The sequence below is a fragment of the Aotus nancymaae genome, unplaced genomic scaffold, assembly GCF_030222135.1.
Source record: "Aotus nancymaae isolate 86718 unplaced genomic scaffold, 86718_ANA_hifiasm-v0.15.2.pri h1tg000059l, whole genome shotgun sequence".
NCBI classification, from domain to species: Eukaryota; Metazoa; Chordata; class Mammalia; order Primates; family Aotidae; genus Aotus; species Aotus nancymaae.
The window spans coordinates 62,554,403-62,578,813 of NW_026988473.1; the positions used below are offsets into that span (position 1 = coordinate 62,554,403).

The following is a 24,411-nucleotide window of genomic DNA, read 5'->3' on the forward strand; positions in this document are numbered from 1 at the left end:
CTATTCACTGAGGGGATGTCTGCCCCACATCCAGCCCTTTCAATCAGAGGAGTCCTCCCCAAGAGCACAGATACACCCAACAAAGAGAAACAGCTCTGGTTCCAGTGTTTGCCCAGGAGATGTCTCATGTTGCCCTCCCCTTCCCAGCTCTCTGATCCCAAGCCCCACAGTGTGTGTCCTGGCCTCTTTGTATGGACAGTCCATTGGAGATCCTGCAGATCTTAGAGCCCCTCCTCTCCTAAGTTCCAACAGTGGGCACCCTTCACTGTATTCCCCTATGATTCCATGGGAGGGAGAAGTGTTCCACTAGGCAGATGGGGCCCAGGCATCTAGGCCAGGAGAGAAAGGTGTATTCAAACCACTTAATATGGTGACAGTGGTTCCCATGCCTGCTCCGTCCCCTCCTACTTTAGGTCATCTCTATCACTCTCCATCACAGCTCTGTCACTTTCTGTGGGTTTGAGGACAGCAGTGGCAGGATGTCAGATAGTGCTACTGTATTCATTACACCTGCATTAAACACCTGCTCTGGACCCAGCACTGTGCTGGGCCCTGGGGACACAGATGAACCCGACAGGGTCCCTGAGGGAGTCCTTAATCACTCCCAGAGATCGGGTCAGGCGTCTGAGGAAGTGAGTCTTGGGGAGAGCCCAGGGTGCTGGAGACTGGCTTGCTTGCTTTCACACCCAAGGTGGGCCAGTTGGCTCCAAGCTCTTGCCTTGACTTCTTCTCCCTCCTCTTGTCCCAGCGGCTGAGGTCCCAGAGTGCCTCATACTTGAGGCTCCCTGAGCCTGACCCAGGTGGGAATCTGCATAGAGAAGGAGCTCCACTCTGAGACCTGTCTTTCCGTGCTGGTCTCAGAAATGCTGTTGGGTTCTGGGAGGCAGCCTGCTTCCTGGAGGCTGTTAAATGAAATTGCAAACTACACAAATAGTGGCACAGCACATGGGGTGCAGAAGATGGGGTCTTGTTGGTTGGGCACAGGCCTAAGTGTCATACACAGGCAACAAGTCAGGTCTGCCTCCCCATCAGAAATTCCACTCTCTGGAGAAATGCCACCGGGCTCCTCTCTAACAAGGATCTTAACTGACAGCCGGCTGGCAAGCATGCCGCCTTTTCCCTTCCTCAAACAATGATTCAACAATCTAAACCTGCCTCCTCTCTGGGTGGTTGCTGAACCCAGAGGGCAGGTTCCCTTCAAGTTTTACTTCCAATTAAGGAAGTGGATTTGGAAACTCTTTTTAATTAACGTCATCATCAACACCATGTAATTAGTAAGCAAGTTTTTGTGTGGCAGGTACTAGGTTGAGACTTTATGTGCTTTTTGTCCTCATTTAATTCTCATAGCACTCCCAATTCACATGAACACCCTAATCTTACAGATGAGCAAGCTGGAGCTCAGATAAGTGAACAATTTAGGAATTTTCCTAAGGTTACAAAACTAGAAAGTGGATGCAACAGCCTTTTAATCTTGGTCTGTCAGATTCCAAGGCTTGTGCTATTTTCACTACGACATGCTGCTGCTACAAAAGCCACCCTTTACTGATCACCTAATATGTACCAAGCCCCAGGCCAGGTGCTTTATTTTACTTTACCCTTTTAACTGCTTTCATGAAATAGTTTACCATTATTGCCAATTTATAACTAGAGGCACCTACATAAAGGTGACATCATTTCCCTGAGGTCACACACAGCTACTGGGAGGTAAAGCCAGGATTGAAACTCTGGGCACTTGCTATTATACCACACTCCCTCATATAAGAGGAAAGAAAGCAACTACTTAAACTGGGCAGCTGATTACCCTTTATTCCAACTCTGCAAATAAGCATGGTCCTACTGGTCCAGATCAAGATAATCGAATACCAAGTAGATAGTCTAATGAGAAAAGCATCTGCTGCCTCACGTTTCTACATTTCTAGTCACTTGGGCATATTTTACACAGGAATCTGTTTGGGGTTCCTTCCTGATAGCTATTTCTTCTTAATCTAGATCAGTGAAGAGCTGGTATGATTCTGAATGAGTCTGGCAAATGTTAGGTAAAAGGAATTTTTACAGTAACTTTTTTTTTTTAAGAGACAGTAACATTTTGTCAGCTTCCATTATCTATTCATTTGTAGAGCAAATACTATATTCCTGGCCCTGGCCAAAGTATTTCAGGTTTGGAGAGATGCACGGTCTCTGTTTTTAAAGTGTATATAACCAACTGAAGGTGACAGATATATAAACAATGATCTGCAAGTTGACTTCTTCTGCTTCTGTTACTAATCTGTAATGTGATTTTTAGCAGGCAATTTAACCTCTCTGGACTCTGAATCCTCAGTATAAAATTAAGTAAAATAGATAACATGTCCATCATTCCTCCCTCCCTCAGTCTTTCCATTTCTTTATTCTTCAAGGCAATTTGTATATATATGTTTTGAGCAACTACTAAGTGCTAAAATGTGTAAGATGCAGTGTTTCCCTGGAGGACTCAGTTTAGAGATGTTGACAGACATGATGCACTGTATTTAGCTGCTTGTCCAGAGCTATGTATCTAGTGGCAGAGGCAGGATCTGAAGCCCAAGTTGGCCTCTCTCTGAGGCCTCTATCTTTCCTACTGCTGAGGGGTCCATTTCCCCTAGCATAGGCTCCTCAAACTCCATACTTGGCTGGCTCCTTGAGGCTAGTCAGACCTGCTGGAGCGACAATACTGAGACCTGTGTGCAGGTCCCACAGTGACTCATGGCACTTAAGCAGCAGGCTCAGGAAGTGACCAGGAGGATATACAGGAGATGTGTCCCTGCTGGCATTGATCAGGCTGGAATGGCAAAGGCATTCAGTAAGCAGAATCCAGTTAGGGCCATAGGCAGCCAACAAGCCATGGCCCTAACTGGAACCCATAATGTGCCCCATAAAGAATGCCTGAGCAAGTAACATTTTCCTTGGTAGGAATATTATTTATATCTCTAGTCGATTAAAAAACCTCACGCTGTGGGAAGGCCTACAAGCATACATACAAAATCACACAACTGAATAAAATAGCAGGAAGCTTCCTACAGAAGCAGCATTTCTGGCCAAGATAAATGTATAGGTTTTCTCCTCACTCTGGCTCTGCCACTTGAGTAGCCTTGTGAATTTGGGTAAGTTACTTAACCTCTCAGCTTCTCAGTGTTCTGGGGGTAAGTTGGAGGGTTCAGACCATTAAGTAGCTTCATCTCTAGACAGGGGAGGTTTGAATGCTGCCACACACTGTGTTAGGCTGCCCTTGCTGGGCTTCCTCCATTTCACTTTTCTCATCTGTCATGGCTCCTTGCAAGGATGGGCTGGGGTAGTGGAGAGTACAAGGGCTCTTTCATGAGTCTGACAGATCTGCATGCCTGCATCCCACTCCATTGTGTCCTAGCAGTGAGGCCTTCTCTTTGGCTTCCCTCATGACACTCTGGGGATGACAGCAGCCACCTCACTGGAGGCTCCCCATGGCTTCTTCATCAGTCCCTGCTCTTTCCACATTGCACATTCTCCTTGAGCAAGCTTTTTTTTTTCTCTCCCTGAGATAGCCTCTTGCTCTGTCTCCCAGATTGGAGTACAGCGGCATGGTCTAGGCTCACAGCAGTCTCAACCTTTTGGGCTCAAGTGATTCTCCAACCTCAGCCTCCCGAGTAGCTGGGAGAATAGATACATGCCACCATACCCAGCTTATTTTTGTTTGTTTGTTTTGTAGAGATGGGGTTTTGCCATGTTGTCTAGGCTGGTCTCGAATTCCTGGGCTCAAGCGATCTGCCCACCTGAGCCTCCCAAAGTGCTGGGATTATAGGCGTGCGCCACCACGCCCGGCCTCCTTGATCAACCTTTTATGTGCTCATGGTTTCGACTGCTTGTTGGTAGATGGCTCCCAATTCAAGAACTCTAGGCCCTCACCTCTGCATGGGCTCCAGATTTACTTACTAACTGCAGACAGACATTTACTCTTGTGTGGCCTACTGAGGTGTGTCCCTTCATCACCTTGCTCCCAACCCTGCTCCTGCTCTCTGCTCCTCAGCCTGGTGGAAGTACCTCTATCTACCCAGACATCCAAGCGAGAGACTCCTCTCTGCGGCATCCCTCAGACACAATCAGTTACCAACTCCTGCTGATTTCCCCTTTAAATAGAGCTTGAAAATGTCCCTTACCATTCCCACCTCCATCACTACCCTATTGTTCCCTCAGGACAGGGGCCCTCTAGCAGAGAAGTATGAACGTACAAGGTGCACAGGGGCTGCTGAATTAACCATACTGATTTTTAAAGAAAGTTCTGCACATACGAGGCATCACTACATTGGAAGACATTCAAAAGAAATGATTATAAATCCCACCTCTTGGATACATTGTACTGGTTCACTGCCTTGATCTGAGGTGTAGAGATTAGAGAGCTATTTCGTGTCCCTAGTTTGTTGCATGAGTTCTTCCTTCTCCTTGGCACACTCTCTCCCTTCCTTGCCTAGTTAACCATTTCTCTTCTTTGGTTCTAAAGCCCTGGCCTCCCTCCTACCTAGGAGTACATCCTGTGTGTTCCAGAGTACCCGGGGGACAAAGTTCTGGCCTATCACCCTGTAACTGTCCTTTTTTGTCCTTCTAATGAACAGGGAGTGATCAATAAGCAGGAACTGTGTTCTATTCATCTCTGCAATCCTAGTACAGGACCTGACACAGACCTCAGTTAAGAAATGTCCCAACAGATGACACAACTGCAAACATGAAGATTGTATGGGCATGTGGCATGGAATGCCAGCAGATATACCCACCTCCTGCCAAAGTCTTCTGGATGTCTACTTTGAGGGTGAGCAGCTCAGTGTCTTTTAGCTCATCTGGAGACCACCGGATCAGTAAGAGCTGACTGTAAAGTGGATATTGATCCAAGATCCCCTTAGGACCTTTGGTTTCTCACTCTCTTCATCTGTCACCCAGTGGGAGCAACAAAACTTTGCTCATAAAAATTCCAAACTCCTTGGATAGTAGTTTTATAAATGCAGGTACCTGAGGCTGCTTCTCTGCCTCCCCTGACATCACATCAGGAACCATGGAGGCTCACCCTCCTGGCTTCCTCCCACTCCTATTCATCCAAAAGCTGGAGCTGGGGCCCTCAGACTCACCCTCCATCAAAGGGGTTCTCCCCGGGGATTATGTGCGTGCTGTCTCTGCCCACCAGGAACTTGATGCGGTCATAGAAGGAGTGTAGGTTCTGCTGTGACACAGGGACCTGTGTCTCCTGGATGATGTCCAGAGGGTCAGGGGAGCCCAAGCACAGTGGGTTGACATGACACAGGGGCTGGAGGCAGCAGTCAGGGTCCATGCAGTCCACCAGGCCATCTGCAGGGGTGACAGAGCATGTGGTTTATATTGCTATGTTCAATCAGCCATGTTTATCCAGAATGCCTTAATTCATTTCTTTTCTATATTTCACTCATTCAAAAACTTGATTAAATGCTGATATTAGCCAAGGCCTTTGCTGGGCATCAAAGAGATTCAAGTGACTCAGATGTGGTCCTAGCCCATTAGTCTACAAGGAGAGAGAGACAGTAAGTATACAGTGTCTGTACTATATTTTTTCCTTCCATTGAGATAAAAGGAATTGTATGTATGAAGACCCAGAAGTGAGATAACACATGAACATTTGTGCTGCTATATTCAAATGCTGATGTCCAGAAGGTGACTTGAAGAGCACCAGATGAGGCTGTTGAGCTTGACAGGGGCACTCCAGGCTGGGCCTTGCAGGCCAGGTTAGGGAGTTTGAATTTCACCTTCAGGACAACAGGAACCACTGACGGCTTCTAAGCAAGGGGTGACTTCATCTGGTGTGCACTGCTGAAAGCGAAGGGGGCCTCAGTGGAAGCTGGGGGCCAGACAGGGGAGGGGTTGTTGCTGAGGTTGCACAGGTGAAAAATAAAGGTTGCTTAGACTGCAGTATTAACAGTGGCAATTAAGAAAAGTAGATGGTATTGAGAGACATTTAGGAAGTAAAACTGTAAGCCCAGTTGACTGCCTGACTTTGGGAGTGAAGGTACAGCAATACTCAGCATCTCTCCCAGCCACAGTGAAAGCGTGTGGCCTGCAGCACAGTCCTCAGCCCTCTGGAGGCCCGCTCTGCTTTCTGTGAGAGGAGGCTGCAGGGATATTTGTGCTTTTTGAGTTTGCCGGATGGTTTCAGATTCCCGTCAGCGTTGCCATTAGCAGGGAATGCTCACACATGGATAGACTGCTTCAGGACTGGAACTTGTGTTACAGAGCTACCATCTTCCCAAAGGACAAAGAAAGCCCACCAGATCACAGATTTTTGGCTTCATTAAATCAAAGCACTTTTACAGGCACCTAATATTAATAGAATAGCTTAAAATGATAACAAAGAGATCAGCAGATAGTGCCCCAAGTGGGGGACAGGAATAGCCCGGGGTTACAGTCTGTGTGTTTTGTCAGTAGACAACAGTGTAATGACATGTATTCCTTCCTGGGTTCAAATTCTGGCTCTGCTGTGTCTCAGCTGTGTGACTTTGGCAAACTTCCCCACCACCGTGGGAGCACACAGATCTGTTCTACAAATAAGTGAATGAGAATTGAATGAATTAACCAAGGAAGCAGGGGTTGAGACCGAATGCCAGCCCATAAAAGCCAGAAAACTGTATCTTCATCCCATTCAGGTAAGCAGTGTGCTGTGGTAGGAAGACCATAAGGTTCAGAGACTAAAGCTCAAGACCCAGTACTGCCCCTAAGAGTGATCCCGGACAAGTTCCTGTACTTAGTCTCTCTGATCTCCATCTCATCAATAATGTGGGAGTAACAGTAATATATATACCTCTCTAGTTTTCTCCATGGAGTCTGCAATACAGAAGCTGCCCACCAAAGTATTGCAAGTGCATTGGCTAGACTCCGTCCCTGATCCTCCTTGCTAGGGGTGTGGCCTTAGGTGAGCTACTTGACTGCCCTAAAACCTGGTTTTTTCCTTAATAAATTAGTAACAAAAAATCATTCTGTTTCTCTCTCATTTCTGCATGGTACTCAAAAGCTTGTAGTCTCCTTGAAGGCAGATAGTGATAAAGAGTATGGATTCCAGAGACAGACTGCTTGGGGTCAAATCCTGGCACTGAAACTTACTAGTGTGTGATGTGACTGTGGGCAAGTTACTTAAACTCTCTAGCCTCAGTTTCCCACATCTCTTAAAGGGGAGATCATAAGAGTTAAGTGTCATACAAGTATTGGTTATATACACAAAAAGTACAGCATTATGTTCCCAAATCTAGCACAGTATTTGACACATGATATCTGGCACATGGTGCTTAATTCTGAGTTAGTTTCCCTTCCTGATCCTGAACCTAGAACATGGCTCACCCACATAAAGAGCCATTCATTCTTTGTCTGCTCATCTGCTAGATTCACTCTGAGATATGGAAGGAATGCCTCCCCTCATTCCAGCATTGATCTGGGTCCTAACTTGTGGCTCCTGTCCCAGCTCCCAGATACGACCGCCTAGTAAAGCACCTGTCTTCTCTGGCAGTCAGCAGGCTCCATCACACATTCTCATGCTGCCCCTGTCAGACATTGCTTAAACACATAATTACAGCCCAAGCTGAGGGTTATTTGCATTCTGCTATTGATGTTAGCATGACAGATTCAGCTGTCGCATCTATAACTCTGCAGACATGCTCCATTATTCAATCCCAGCGAGCAGGGACGTTGACCATTAAATCAGCTAGCACAATTGAAGGGCCGTGAAAAGTCATGGCTAATCTGAAATTTTATTAGCTCTTGCCTGGTCTTGTTTACCACCAAAGCAGTCCCTGGAAGCCTGTGTTTTACCCTTTTATAAACACTCAGTTCTGTGGCACCTGGAAAGAACGGCTTCCTGTGAAAAGAGATGTCTGCTCTCTAGTCCTGGAGGAAGGTTAGCCAGGAATGATTGCTGTTATTATTAGTATCTATATTAAACTGCTGGTGATGATGATGACGATCAATTGCCACATTTATTGAGTGCCAGGCATTGTGCTAAATACATTACAAGGAATGTGTCATCGAATCTTCTATGAAGTAGCCACTGTTGTCACTCTCATTTTAGAGAAAAGGAACCAGAAGCTTGAAGTGGTAAAGTAACTTGGTGAAGGTCACATAGTCAGTGAAGAAGCTGACTTAGAATCTGAACTCAGTTCTTTCTGAGGCATATAATATTCTTTAACCCCTGAAGAGACTTCTAGAAACCATTTCTTAAGCAGAGAACATGAATTTATGAATCTTGGTGAAACATTACTCTTCTGTGCTCCTCCAGCCTCTCGGGCAAACTCCATCACAGTACTTCTCTTTCCAATATTGTAATTTTGATTTTCTCTCTGTCCCCTGACCCCCAAACAGTGCAACCTAAACGATGAGTTCCTAGAGATCAGGGGTTGTCTGATTCATTTCAGTATCCCAAGGCCCAGACCTGGACAGGAAAAATGACTGTACTCCACAGAGGTCTGAGGAATGAATAAATGACTAACCAAGGTCAGGCCTGTCCCACTAATCCAGGATCCACATCACAGGACACTAGAGCTTGACGGAGCCTTTTATTCTAGTGATCGGTGGCCAAACGCAATGTGCTTAAGAGAGCCTTCTCTCCAGGCAAACTGCCTGGATTTGGACCCCACTTCCCAATTCCCACGCAAACTGTGTGACTTGGGTCCAAGTTGCTTAACGTCTCTAAACCTCAGTGTCTTCATATGCACAACAGGGGAGGAAAAGAAGGATGGTTGATTCCTTAGACTAACCAGTCTGTCTCTACAGCCAAGTGTGAAGCACAAAACTTCCCTTGGGTGTTTTGTGACAATGAGACACAAATTTTCCAGAGAGGAACTTTTAGACTGAGACTCTGTCTGCAAGCATGGAGCCCAGCATGCATGCCTGCTCCACACAGGAACTGACTGGCCACACCACGGACCGCTCAATCTGCATTCATGCCTCTCATTAGTTCTGCAAAGTTTGGCTATCAGCCCTTTGAATATTCCCTTCTCCTTTTCTCTCCAGTCTTCAGGAATTAGCTACTAAATGCTTAAAGGATCTTCTCCTAGCTTTCATGTCTCTCAACCTCTTTCTTAATTTCCATCTTTCTGTGTACTATCCTGATTTATTTCTTTAAATATCTATTCTACTTCACTTATTTTTCCATCATTTGTGTCTGATCTGCTGTTTAATTTGTTCTTTGGGTCATTAATTTAAATTATCATACCTAAAAATTTCTAGATAGATTATTTGGAACTTCTCAAAATCCACCTGTTTCTTTCTTGGTATTGTCTTGTTCTGTGGTTTTTATACATCATTTTCTCTCTTTGGTCATTTAAAAGTGTATTCATTTTATAGTCTTTTTCAGACTGTTAAGTTCTTGGGAGTGATAATCCTTCTGCATGTTGTAGTTAATGACTCCAGCTCATGGTCAATCATTTCCTGTGCGTTCCATGATTCTGTTAATTCTCGGAAGGCTTGTCTTTCCTATGGGAATCTTGTATGGTTGAACTAACCCTCCAGGGCAGTTTTCTGATTACATTTGCTGGTCGCCCCAGTGGAACCACTCATCTGGGACTGCTTTTCAGGTTGATATCTTAGGTTGGCATTCTAGGACTACTCTAGTATGTGGTTTAGATTTCAAGATCTTTTGAGATATAGGCTTGGTCTCTTAGCACATCCCCCATCCCCGACAAGCCATGGCAGAAAAATGCCTCCATGTCATCCTTCTTGTCTAGTAGGCACCATTTTTTTAGTCCTCTTCTCAGTGACTTGCAGCCTTTGAGGATCCCAGCATTATGCGGGGCCTCAGTTCCAATCTCCCACTGTGGATGTGCTCTGTCTGCTGACTCTGAAAGTATTCTGTTCTGAGTCTCCCCGGCGCTGATGCTCCTGTGCGTCTCCCAGGCCTGCCGTAGATTTGGGTCCTGTGTCCACTGCTCTGGCCCTCAGCTTCATCTTGTTTCTGCAATTCAGGGCTCCCTTGTCTCCCTTTTCTTTTTTCAATTTTATATACAAACAGTTGTACCTTGTCATCAGAGGGTCTCTGTATGACCTAGCCGGCCATTTTGCTGAAAATAAGAGTTCCAGCAAGAGTTCTAAGTCTCAATTCTCCCATCTGTAAAATGAATCATGAAACTTACTTCACAGAGATGCTGTGAGGATGAGGCAAGATCATGGATGTGAGGCACTTAGCAACAAAGCTAGGAACTAAGCAAGTACTTGGTAAATGACAGTCACTATTAGCTTCTGTCCAGGCGCCTCCCTTAAACTATATCCCAGTAACGGTCTTAGGCCTGTTCTTTGGCCCTACCCTGGCCCCTCCCTACACACACATTACGGGTCAGCCCTTGCTGGATGATGCAGTTGAGCCTTAGAGAACTGAAGTGGATAGACATGGCCATAGCAATGCACTGTAAATTAGGGTAGGAGAGGCCTCTGGGGATTTGCAGACTGGGGTGCTCTGCAATGGAAATATCACATAAACCATGCTCTTATGAGAGGCTCTGGCACTGTGGAATTTCTTACTCCAGGCTTCACAGGTTACAGTGATTAATGCCTGTACCTTCCTGGGCTGATGCTTCCTAATCACTTATTTAACAAATATTTGCTGAGTAGTAAATGTGGACCAAACTTCCACCAATGGAAGCAATCCTATACAAATGAGATACACAAATGAGTAGGGCTCACGGCATTCTTTTCAAAGGCTGCAGCTTACCAGACCAGCTTCTGAGTAAAACCCTCTTTATATTTTCGAATGTAACATATGGCGGCCTGAAACAGTGCATATGGCTCTTCTACAGTGAGGGAGAAAGGTTCACCATTTAATTTTCTCAGGCATAGATGACAAATTTTAGAAGCTTCACATTAAAAGGAAAAAAAAAGCCTGCTGTGGGGACAGAAATATAAATTTGGGGATAGACTAGAAACATATCGATATACAGTTTTGGGAATTCTCTGGTTTTTGGGTGGCTTGGAAACGTTTATAGTTTCCAAATACTTCATATCTCACTTAATTATATATTATACATAAGTTGGTTGACTTGTAAATTGTCTGTGTTTTGTATATTTGCTATTCCCATTCAGAGACCCTCATTATCACAGAAGAAAAAAAATCAGGAAAGCAGAGGATTTGCTTCTATTTCCTTCAAATTTTCAGTAAAACCCTCCTAAACCCACACTTCTGGGAAAGAATATTTTTTTCCCCTAGAAATTGCCTTTTTCCTCAAAGTTCTAAACATGCTCCCTTTTACACGGTGACAGTGAAAAGGGGCAGAAGAAAATGTCAAAAAGGTCAGGCAGGCCCTGGGGGCTAGGGGTACAGCAATGCTGTACTCAAGAGTGGCCCCTGATGGGGATTAGAGGGCAAAGACAAGGGGGAAAAAAAGAAGGGGGCTCAGCCTCTGGGGGCGCTAAATGAAACACTCCAAAGTGGTTCACATACTCCTGACCCTTGAACTTGAAGCTCCGTGGGGCTCACATGCTGCTGCTGCATGGAGGGCTGCCTTCTGCTGACATTTTCATTTATGGGCTCTGGCTGGAGGCCCTGCCATCCTCTCACTGAGATCCCTCTTTGATGCCTACCTTGCAGGTGGGTATCAACTGACCTGAAGAACTATGGAAACTGGTGTATGGGAGAAAGAAATCCAATCTAGACGCCCAAAGACCCATCCTCTCCCCAGTATCTGCCTCTCTCCAGCCATGAGACCTTGGGCATATCCTTCCTGTGCTCGAGATGCAATTTACTCCTGTGAAACCAGGATACTCGGCTCTGCCAACCTCTCAGGACTTCTGAAGGGTTCTAGGGTTTAAAAGAGTGAACGAGTAGGTCAACAGAATAAATTTGAATGTCTTTCCCATGCTGGTGGCTGTTCTCTGGAGCCCCTTCTGGGGACAGAGGCTGGGCACAGATTTGGGCCAAGTCCTCTGCTGGCCATGTGGCCCTTCTTTGAGTGAACCACTGCAGTCCTGACTAAAAGCAACTTCCTATTTGTTGTGTGACCTTAATAGTGGCCAGTGAGTGGTGGGCCCTTGGGCCCCTCATTTCCGTTTCTCATGTCTGCAGCCTCACTGGGGAGGCCAAGGGTACATGGGGCAGTCTCAAGGCTGTGGGCCTGGTTGATGGCCACCTCCTGGCCTTTACATACCAGAAACCCATCTCCCCTGGTGGCCGGCCTGCTGTGACTTTCACAGGAAGTAAAGAGTATGCAGGAGCGTGCTATTAAAAATAACCTTCTCACCTTTACAGATAAGGACACTGGGGCTCAGGTTATGTGATTTCCCTGACATCATACTGCTAGTAAAAGAGCAGAGCTGGGAATTGGGTCTGTTATCTTTCTCCACATCCAGCTGTTAGGCATAGTTCCACAGAGGACAACTCTTTATAGTAATGCTCCAGATTTTCTGGCTCCCAAGTTCTGTTGCCTCTCCACAGGGGGCAGAAATTGATTTGTTTATCTCTGTATCTCAAATGCATAGCACAGTGCCTTGCACACGGTAAGCATCACATTGGTTGAATGAATGCATGCATGCATTTTTTATGTGAGAATCCCAAATTAGACAGCTCTATCAGCTTGACAGGGCCAATCAAGGGCCATGGGGTGTGATGGAAGCCATTCCCTAAAGCAAGAACTCATCCCTCTGCTTAGAAAAGAGACACAGGGAACACGCCTGTTAATGTTCACTTAGTACCCATTATATGGCTGGCAGAGCCTGTGTTAGGCACTGGATGTTCAGGAATAAAACAGAGTCACGCCTCTAAAGGATGTGGTGTAGTGGGGCAGACAGAGACAACTGAGTGCTAGAGAAAAAGGAAGCAGAAGGGGCTGTGGAAGCCCAAAGGCGGGACCCCAACTCAGGCTGGGGGCTGCGTTATTTCCTGGAAGAGAGAATGCTTAAACTGAGACTAGAAGGATGGGGATGGATAAAAAGGGGAATATGGGTGTGGGATAGGGCAAGGTGGGGCAATCTGTGGAGTAGTAAACTATTTTTTTGTAAACAACTATTTTGAGTAGTTGTTTGCATGGTTCCTTTACCTCACAGCCCCATGGACAGTGTATAGTAAGCCCATCAGTCTTTCTGTAGGCTTAACTTTTTCTTGGCTTGATGACCCATTAGCCAACTTTATCTCACTCTTATCTGCAGTCTGGCCACAGAACTGTTTTATAATAGCGTCTGAGGAGGCCCTGGGGGTGGAAGGTGGAATGTGTCTCCCTTTCTATACACACTGGGGAAAAGATTTTGTCATTTGCTATAACAAATTCTGTGCCTTCTTTCGAAAGGCTTGCAAAGTCTTTATCTTCCCCTTTGAACACAAGATTTTTAAAGGTCAATTTCTCTCTTGTCTCTTATCATGAGAAATGTGGTTTAGAGATAGTCTGAAGGGTGACCAAATTCTATGGTTTTATGTGAACTCTCCCTTCCAGCAATCGGAGATGAGGAGGAAAAGGGAAGACAGAGAACTTCATTCTCAGTTTTCCTGAAATTTTTCCTTCTAGGTTGCATCTCTCAATTATCTATTGCAACCCATGATTGTTTTTTCATGGGGCAAAGAGCACCAAAAGAAATTATCAGACCCTGAAGCTGCTTAAAGATCCTTTATCAGAAGAGGCGTGGTTGCTTAAATTCTAATGGAGTTTTTATCCCGGAGGCTTTTTAAAAAAAAGTTCCAATCTAATCCTAGCGCTCCTGCTGAGCCACTGTGTGACTTTGGGCAAATCATTTCAGTTCTCTGAGCCTTAGTTTCCCTGCATGTAAATGTCTGCTTTGCAAGTTTCTTGTAAAGACTGGAGATCATGTACGCACAGTGCCTAGTACAGTGCCTGGCACTCAGGAATGTGCTCAACGATGGCTATTGTTTTCCTTTATGTACATTTGGATTCTTTCCTAGCAGTGAGCGTGTAACAGATTGGAATACAGACTTTAACAAAAAAAAAAAAAAAAAAGCTCAAAACATATTATATAGAGAAATATACCATAATCTTAAGTGAAAAAAACAGAATGTAAAATGTCATAGAGGATGTAATTCCAATTTCTAAAAATATTTATAAATATATATTTTATAATAAATATCATGCTTCTGTGACTGCAGGTGGAAAGGAGCAGGAGAAACACAACTGATATCTGTAGTTGATAAACTAAGTCTTAAGAGAAGTTGAGTAACTCACTCAAGATCACGCAGTCAGCAAATCAGGGAGCCAGGAGCTGAATCCAGACAATCTGGGTCCAGATCCTGTACTTTGAATCACTGTGCTATGTTGCCTCTCGGGTACTTTCAATATATAACCTGCGATCCTCAAAGCAACCCTGCCAGGTGGGCACTATTATCCTCGTCTTACAGTGACTTAGCATCTTTGGGACATGGTGTCACCATCTTTGAAATGGGCATGAATAAACATCCCCATGAGAGGATAAAATGAGATGATGCATGTGTCTGTACTTAATAAGAGGCTTCACAAAGCACACAGTACAAATGAGGCACACCTTTTTTGTCAAGTGGGACACACAGAGGCTTCACTTTGCTGGGTGAGTTATGGCCCCTCTGCTTGCCTGCCTGCTGGTGCCTCTCAGGAGACAGTGCCCAAGGTGACAGCTTTAGAAGACTGGCAGTCATCGAGTCACATGAAGGATCTGTTTTCCATTTTTAAATCTAACCATCAGCCATAAATGAAAACAAAAACAAACCAGTAAAGCTACTCCTGGCTCAGTCATACTGTTCAGCTGTTTTTTTTTTTTTTGAGACAGAGTCCTCCTCTGTTGCCCTGGCTAGAGTGCACAAGCACAATCTCAGCTCACTGCAACCTTCGCCTCCTGGGTTCAAGTGATTCTCATGCCTCAGCCTCCTAAGTAGCTGGGATTACAGGTGCACATCACCACACCCAGCTAATTTTTTGCATTTTTAGTAGAGATGGGGTTTCACCAGGTTGGCCAGACTGGTCTGGAACTCCTGGCCTCAAGTGATCCACCTGCCTCAGCCTCCCAAAGTGTAGCTTTGTTTCTTTTTGTCTCATAGTTTAAAAACAATGTTGTAGCATTCTTAATGAAACCTGATTTCAAGTTTCATTTAAAATGTGTTGTTTTAAGCCAAGCAAATTGTGAATGAAGAGTAACCAGGAGTTCTTAGATAACTTGAAGGGCCACAGGGGTCTACAATGGGCCATATGTCTGAGATCCAGACACAGTGAGAAGCTCTAATGTCACCAAACCTCACATACTCTGGTAGTTTCTGCCACCGGCCAGCTGTGTGACCTCTGCAAAATACTCACTAAGCTTCCTTTTCTTTGTCATAAGGGAATCGTAAGGGGATAATAATGCCACATTCCTAACAGTGTCGTTGGGTGGATGCAGAATTGCTTTGCAAACTGTAAAGTGACATACAAGTCTTTATGCTCTAGTAGGCTTTGTGGTACTGCTGCAGCCTACTTAAATCTGAGTAAGTACTCACACTACACTTCTAGGTGGAGGATAAATCACTAGGAAAAGGCAGAAGTGCTCTAGGTTCACAAGGCCATGTGGCATGGCTGAAGAGTCTAGTCCAGGCCATGTAATGACTTTCTTTGTGACTATGACATGTGTAATGTCACCTCTCCTCTCTGGGCTCCAGTTGTCCTGTCTGTAAACATGCAGGAGCGGGAGTTAAAGTCAATGTTCTCTGATGTCCCTTTCAGCCCTGTTACTCAACATTAAACTCTGTTAATGCCTTTCCCAAGCCCTGAGTCACATCATCTAAGAACAACCACTCAGTGAGACTCTAACACGATTTCCCTCCGGCCTCAATGATTTATTTGGGATTATGCTGTACACCCTGTCATGGCTGAAATAAAGGCACTTATTTAATTCTGCTTCCATCAGATTGAGTCATTTGGATGACAGTTTCTTACAAATGACTGTGAGCTTCTTGCAGGAGACAGACTGGGCCATGTTCCCTGGTCTTTATGTCTCCTTGGAAAGGAGCACGGTGCCTTGTAGATAGCAGGAGCCTGACAAAGGTGTGCTTGACTGAACTGAAAGCAGCCCATTGCAAATATGGCTTACTCACGTGTCCTTTCTTCCTCTCCCTCCACTAAAACTGTCCCCATTTGGCCAAGGCACAGAACGATAAAGAGGCCACTTGGAGACATTCTACCCTTTATGGTTGTTTCATCTATGCCACCCTGCAAAGCAGAGGTCCTACGCATATTCCCCTTGGCTCCCACAATAGGTGGACAGCCCACTGAACTGAGAAGGCCCTGAGGTGAGACGTTTCCTCATTTCACAGTTGAGAACCCAAGGTAAAGGACTCTCAACAATCTGGACTTCGCAACTGGTTTTATTTCCAACCATGATGACCCATGGGATATCTTCCTGGCTGAACTGAAAGTCTCATGGGACAGAAACCACATCACAGTTCCCAGTAGGGCACCCAGGCATCTGGTATCAGTTGAATAAGTGGATGCTCCTTTATCCCGGCAATTATCCCACTGCATTGCCATTACTTGCTGTTTCTCTCTGCCTCTATGTTGTGACCTTCACAAGGGTAGGGACTGCATCTTATTTATCTCTGATGCCCTAGTACCCAGGACAGTGCCCGATGCAGCGTAGACACTTGGTTAACATTTGTTGAGTGAGTGAATAAAGTACGTGCAAGCTTGTTACAGCCTATAACATGCTCCAAAAATGCAAGTGGCATATTCTCCCACATTTGGGAAGTTTCTGATTGATCTTTTCCACCTTCCGCTGGCTCATCTCTCAGAACAACTGGAGGAGGCTCTGTTCCCCTGGGGTCTGGATCAGCCCCATTTCCTATGACAAGAACTTCTCTCTTCCCCCAGAGCTGTGGGATTTGAGCTACGGTATGCCCATGCCCCATGTTAACACTGGTGAGTTCTAGTGCTAGGAGGGCTGGCTCTGAAGAATGGCAAACAGAGGATACACTTGAATTATATTTCATGGGAGATAATCAATGAGCCTTGTTCTATAATCTATAATTTTATGCATACTGGGAGGGAGAACGGAGTGCCCTTTCCCCATATTTCCTAAAGACATGCAGTTATTTTGCTGCCCAGATGTTCAACAGCTGTTTGAAGGCTTTGGCCAAGACTTTTGACTTGTGAGAAGGGAATGGTAGCTCCTCTCCTCCCCTTTTCTTCTATTACACGAATGTTATTATTAGTCATTGGAATTATGCCTACACAGGCAAAGTGAAAGTGAATGCTGAGAAAATCATGCAGATAATGTAGGCTGACATCTCTTTCCTATGAAGAGTAACCATAAATGCACTTTACCTTGCCTGAAGACAGGGGTGCTTGGTGCCCTTCCCTACTTTGTCCTGCCTTGGCCCATGATGATATCTCTAAATAGAAAGTCCTTTTCTTTCTAGGGAACCGCTACCCATCCAAGTATCACCTTCTTGATGAATGTTTTCCTACTCCCACAACAACCAATATATAACTCTACAACAGCACTTATCACAGTTTATTAGCACTTAACTTTGGGTCTTTCTCCCTCATTTGAGTTGCTGGTGTACAGGGACGGGACTTCCTTATCTCTATGCCTGGCATAGGGCCCAATTCTAAAATAAGAACTCTGGATATTTAAGGAGCACAAAAATTAATGAACTCCACAAGTTTCAGATTGATTAAGGGATACTTCAACCCTGCAAGATCACAGGAGAACACAGAACTTCTGTTTCTGCCTAGCTACTGTGGCCAACCCCACAAGCTCCTTGTTGACAATTGTTCCACTGGGCCCAGGCCTGGGTGCATCAGGCCCGATTACCTCCTGGATTTAGGCAGCAGGCAGAAGGGCTGAAAGCTGGCTGGCTCAAAGACCACTGCTCTGAAACAGCCCTTTCTAGGCCACTGAAACCCACTCAAGGCAAATAAACCGCAGAAATCACAGTATCACACACTGGCCTTTTAATTCTTATGGTGCTTTGGAGTTTGAGAATTCCTCTAAGTAGAAGATTCCCAAAGGTTAGGATGCTGAGTTTCTGACCTATTGATTTTCTACCCTGTGCAACGTATTAGAAAGCCCTTTGGTATAAATATAAGGGAGCCATACAGACTTGTCTGGACTAAGCCAACCGGTAGGCCATTATTAGGAAGAAAGGGTTAACTGCTTTGATTTTTTATTCATATCTTTATCTTTCTATTCTCCTAATAACCACCTGTGAATGGAAGAATCAGGAATGATTGATATATCTTCCAAGTGGGAAAGTAGAACACATTTGGTTTTATCTATCCAAGTTAATGCAACAGAAAAATGAAGGTTAATTCTATGACTAAGATAAGGACTGAAATGGTACTCATGAGCCAGCTCCCTCATTTTATACATGAGGAGAGTGAAGCCCAGAGCCACCGAGTAGCATGTGTAAGGATGCACAGGGAGTCAAAGCCAGAGCTGGAATTCAGGTCTTCACTCTCAGCTAATGAATGTTCTATAAGACGAGCACCTCTTTCCTTGGGCTTTGACTGTCTAGCACTTTTTAAAAAGCCAAAGCAAAAGCCATTTCTATTACAAAAGGTATCTGCTGTAGTAAGTGAGGGGACCCGCCCGAATTAGAGGAGAAGAGACCTTGACCAAAGGTAACTCAACCTCAATCCCTTGGAGAAGCGTCCCTCTGCAGCTTCTGTGATAAAGAATTAGACGGTCTGTGTTTATCCACCTCCAGTGAGGGGGACCCATAACTTTGCCAGACATCTCATTCTACTGTTGAATTGTTAGAAACCTTTCTTCCATATGCCTTCTCCTCTATACTGGCTGCTGCATAACAATTACTTTCATTTACATTAGTTAATTTTAATGGATTCGAAGGGAACACCTGTGATACACACTCATCCCTAAGCCACATGTGCAGTTTTTAGCTCGCGCCGCAGGTCCCGCTAACTGGACAACTGGTGTGTTGGTGGCCTGTTAGCTCAGTAATAACCTATTCTCCACTCTGGTCTCCTGCCCTCTGGAGCTGCCTGGGGCCCATGGGTGCCGGAGCCCTACCTCCATCGTTGTCTTTGCTGTCACCGCAGGCGGTCTCCATGGAAGTGTCACAGCCGGCTCCTCTCCAGCCCAGCTGGCAGACGCAGTGCCAACCATTCAGGTCTAAGGTACATCTGCCGTTGCCATTGCACAACCCAGGGCAACCCTCTGCAAGACAAAGTACAGAGTCGAGGTCTGATCATCCAGAGTCAACTGCCGTCACACACACTCACACACTACCTGTCAGCTTGCAAAATGCCTTCATATCCATCAGCACACGAATGCCCACAGCAGCCCAGGGAGGCAGGTATCGTTGGGAATTGCCACTTGACAGAGAAGGCAACTGAGGCTCAGAGAGGTGAAAGGACTTGCCAACGTCGCACAGTCAGAAGTGGCAGGGATAGGTCTGAAACCCACACCTTCTGCATCTAAAAGCCCCTCTTTCAAAAGTGACAGGGATTCTGGAGCTGGAGTCAGTAGAGGTCGGCCTGTCAGAATCTAACCAACGAAGTTTTCTGCCTGACCCTTGCTTCTTGTTCATTCTCGTGTGTTCCTCTGATCTTTGGCGGCTGTTTAGCACAAAGGAAACATCTTTCTGTCTATTCCTCCCTTTCCTCAGCACTTCTGGGTATCATTCTAAAAGGTGTTACTTTTTCCAACTGTTGAAGTAGGTCAATTTTATTGGACCCTAGGCTTTTCATTTATTTTGTCCTATTTTCTCCTAAACAACTGTCTTTGCTTTGAGGAAGAGGGCTTGGGGCTTTTTCTTACCATCTTGTCTATAGCTACACTTAGAAAAGGGCTCTGCATGCAGAGGAGCTGCGATCACCATTGTGAAAGACTAACTAGGGCTGCCTGTGAGTGCAACATAGGTACAGCCAGGCTGCTCTGCTCTCATTACGCTCATATGCACCTCTATCTGCCTGTCTGTCATTTATGAAGCACCTTCTCTGGGCTAGCACTGGAGGTACAGAAATGAGTAAGACCTATTCTTATTCATGAGGAGCATGAAGCCTATCAAAGGAGACAAATTTATATAGGCAAAAAAATTCACTGCTAAATGCCCTAAAGATGTACAAAATATGGTGGGAACTTAACACAGGTGTGGCCATCTGAGACGGCTGTAGATGATTTGATCAAGAAGCGTCAGGCAATATTTTGTGTTGGTTCTCCTTGGACCATATTATAGTGGGAGAATTTTAAAAAATCCTATTAAAGTAGATTTGCAGGCTTTTTGATTGCCACGTCATTAAACCTCCCTGAGTTTGTGGCTCAGAAATCTATGAGAATATGTTAAGTTAGAGGATTCACTTCAGCTCCTACTGTGCTACTTGGTTTTAACTCAAGTCCTTATATTAACAATCCTGCCAACCCCCTTCTCCAAAGGGCTATCAAAAACCACCTGTCACTGGCATACCTTCCATCTCCTCTCTGCCCCTGCTCAGCCTTGGGAGAGGTATGAGTGTGAAAGTGCTGTGTCAGTTATAAAGCATAATTTGTTTTATCATTATGAGCAGCAAAGTGCTCCAAATATGGCTACAAACTGAATTTTCTGCCATGAAGTAATGGGAAATTGACTCATTACTCTTAAATGGGCCAACAAATGTGAAAGTGGCTGTCCAGTACAAGACCTGGCCCAAGAAGCCACTCACTAAATGGCTGATCAATCAGAATCTAAAACCGAGTGTTTCAATGACTTTTGATAGCTGACGGTTATTCAAAAGTAAAAGAAAAGAACATGTTTATTTCCACTTGAGATGTTCAACAAAGCAACCAATCAATCTGGCCACTGTGTTTTCCATTAAAGGAAGAAACATGTATCAATTATATACTCCAGCCTAGGAGGGATTCCTTGAAAGTTAGAAGTATATGTAGACTATGGGTTTCTGTACAGCAGGAGCCTGCTGGGAAAAATGGGAGGCTACCAGCATGGCCACTCCAAAAGGTGACTGAGAAAGAAGTTGTAAAAGTGAGCCTCAGGAGCAGAGCTGTGACACACAGGTAACTGTCCAGGCAATCTGACTTGGTTGCCAACATCAGTCACCTCTAGTGATCTAAGCAATCACAGCTTTCTGTTTTCTTCAATTCGTCTCATATCAACTTTTGTCCGTCCAGCTGGGACTTGTTTTCAATTAAGTTTGTATTTGGAATTAGTCATGGAGGAAATAGGGTCCGATTTTTAAGAATGATAGCTGACTGCTTCCTTTTGCTGTAAGATATAGCATCTTATAAGATGCAAAGAGTATCTCTTGTGCTCTTGTGTAAGAGCACAAGCTGGAGAGGCATATCAAAGTTTGGCTGTACCACTCAGTGGCTGTATGACTTAGGCACGTTATTGAATTTCTTTGAGCCTCAGTCTCTTTACTTATAAAATGGGGTTGTTGGGAGGGTTAAATAAGATAAGGTATGCATGATGCACAAAGCCTGGCATACAGCTCAAACACAGTATCTGAATCTTCTACTCACCTTTACCTTCTCTCTATTTTGGGCAGAGGGCATATAATATCATGTGCTGTACCCATAACCTCAGGTGGGGCTCACAGAAAGGCAAAATAGGAAACTGAGGCAGTTATCTAGATCAGAGTCAGCAAACTTGTTCTGTAAAGACCCAGAGAATAAATAGTTTAGGCTTGTGAGCCATATGGTCTCTTGCCATTACTCAACTCTGCCATTACAGCTTGAGAGCAGCCACACATAATTTTAAATGAATAAGCATGGTTGTGCTACAACTAATTTGATTTACAAAAATAGGTAAAGGGCCCAATTTGGTCTTTGGGTGTAATTTGCCAACCTCTGGTTTTAGATGCTTCAGGACAGTGAGACAATGACAGCTGCCACATACTAAGGGTCTACTAGGGCTGGCCACTGTGCTAGGCATTTTACATAGATTTCTAAAATAAGTCACTTTTTGTTAAAAATGTTCAGATATGGATTTTCTAGAGCAGATCCAATTTCACATCATTTAATCCTAAATTTTTAATAAAAGCCATGTATTATAATAGAGTGAGGACATTGGAGTTGGACAAACCTCAGTTCAAATCCTAGCGCCATCATTTTACTTACTATCTGTGTTAAAATTGTTAAATTATTTAACTCTAAGCTTCAGTTTTCTCATCTGTAAAATGGAGATAATACCTGATCAAAGAGTATTTGAGAATATTAAATGAGATAAGATATACCAATTATTTATCACGGTGGGTAACATAAGTAGGCATTCAATAAATGAGAGGTGTTATTACCATTGGATTTACTTGTTTTAAGTTTGTATAATTTCACTAAGAAATTCATAAACAAGAAAATAACCCTTTGCCAGTCCAAGTTGTATAATATTTATGTCAAAAGCTATGGTTCTTATAAATAATTTCTTCCCAAAGATAGCCAAGACAAGCACTGGGCTTGTCCCATGGTGCCATGAACATGCAGTGTGGTGGGAGGTGGCATGATGGGTTCAGGGCCGTGAGTCCCAGTACAGGCCACCATTCATGCTTTCCTAGCATACTGTACTTCTCTCAATAGCAGCTGTCCTAAGGATACTTAAATGATCAATTCTGCAATTAGTTTCATTGTCTTACTTCTTCTGTTGGAATGTACCAGTGCCTGCACGTAGCAGACACTCAATATGTATTTGTTAAAATGAATTAACGAATGAGACAAGAAACCTCGGTTCTGTCCTGACTAATATGAGGGGAGTTGGGAAAGTTACTTTCTCTCTTTGGGACTCAATTTCCCCATTTATAAAATAAGGATTTGGATGAGATGATCTATTAGGTCCTTCTGGCATAACCAACCCAATAGAGTAGGTCGAAACAATTTCAAGTTAGTTGATTCCATTCTTAAATTCAACAAACTTTACTCAGTACCTGGTGAATGCTGGACTCTGTGTTAGGTTTGGGGTACACAGAGACAAGATATATCATCTGCCCTAAAAAATTGTATATTCTTTTTATTCATACCGTATTTTGTTCTAGGAAGGGTTGAAAATAGGCCTTATAATCACAAACCACACTTCTCAAAGTGAACCTTGTGAAACAGTAGTTCTATGAGGTCCTCAACAAGAAGCTTCTGCAGTCAAATAAGTTTGGGAAACACTGCATCCTATACTTTTATAGTCACACCGAGTATCAATATATTAAAGACTCCAAGAAGTCTTAGAATAAAGAAAGCTGCTTATTTGATTACTACAGCGTTATACAGTTTGACCTCAGAACTCTTTCCCCCCACTCTGCTACTAACCTGGGCAATATTCCATTCCATGGAACCCTCTCTGGGAAGCCCTGCTCTAGTGAACTCCTGTGGGCACATGGCATCTTGGGCACATAATCCGTGCTGCTCTGAGGCTGCCTGAAAAGATCATCACCAGATCTTTAGTGGGATTAGGTCAATGAATCATTGAGGTGCCAGTTTGGAAGCTGTGGAGCAGGTGTTTTCAGGGAGGGTTAGCTCTAGATGTGAAATCACAGAGAATCACAAATGTGAAAATCCACAGTCAATTTCTTCAAATGAACCAAGTGATACCCTGAAGATCTGCATTATCCTATAAGTTTCAGATGGACTTTGAGTACCTGTGGGTGGAATGAGGTTTGCTTTCATCCAGCCATTTGCTTCCAGAATAATCACACGCCCATTAGCCAGCATGAGGAAGCCTCCTCCAGGATGACTTGTTGACTTTCTTAAAGTAGTGTGCCCATCCTTACCCACTGCTGAGGCTGATTAATTCCACAAACCCCAAAACTTATCAATAATTCAGAGAGCCCACCTGACAGTAATAATCCCTTCTGGAAGGACTCACACCAGGCATTTGCTAGAGTCAAAATAATGTAATTTTAAAGTTTAGAGAAGGGATAACAAAGCTTTTCAAGAAATAATACCCTTTAAATGACAAGGGGCCACTTTATCTTCAATCTCCTGCTAAGGCCTATGAAGAAGGCCTCCTTGCAGCTAGCACCAGGTATGATTAGAAGACTTTCAGAATCCTTGAAGGTATTTTTCATTTAAGTGGCATGGATGCTATGCAATACACCTATAATATATCAAATGGTCCACTTCTTTGCTGCTCTTATTAGTCCTCTTGTACTTTTTTTCTCTATATATTCACTTCCCTAGACAAAGCCATCATCATCTCTTATCTAGATGACAGCAATAGCCTGCTAATCAGTCTTCTTGTTCTCAATAGTCCCTCCTCAATTCTCCCTTCACAATAGGGCCAGACTGATTTTCCAAATCACAAATGTGATCTAGTTATCATCTTGCTTTTAAAAACCTTCAGAACCTTTCTCATACCCTATGTTAAGTTCCACAATCTACAAGGCCCCAACAATGTAAGTTGGTAGGGTGGCTACTTTCTAAATGGTGGCCTTTGGACTTCCCTGTCATACCCTCATCATACTTTGTTGGAGTTATTTATTTTAGTGTCTTCTCTGCTAGACTGCAGGCACCTTGAGAGCAGGGACCATATCTGTTGTGTGATATTCATATTTCCCA

At 44.3% G+C, this 24,411-nt stretch overlaps 1 protein-coding gene across 1 annotated transcript in view; it reads right to left on the reverse strand.

Annotated features, from left to right (window-relative positions):
* The window catches only part of TENM4 (teneurin transmembrane protein 4), a 1,737,111-nt gene that overhangs the window by 90,347 nt on the left and 1,622,353 nt on the right, over window positions 1–24,411 (reverse strand). Inside the window, 2 exon segments of the mRNA XM_064365345.1 lie at window positions 5,109–5,325; window positions 18,952–19,098. Coding sequence (XP_064221415.1) covers window positions 5,109–5,325; window positions 18,952–19,098 — 364 coding nt within the window.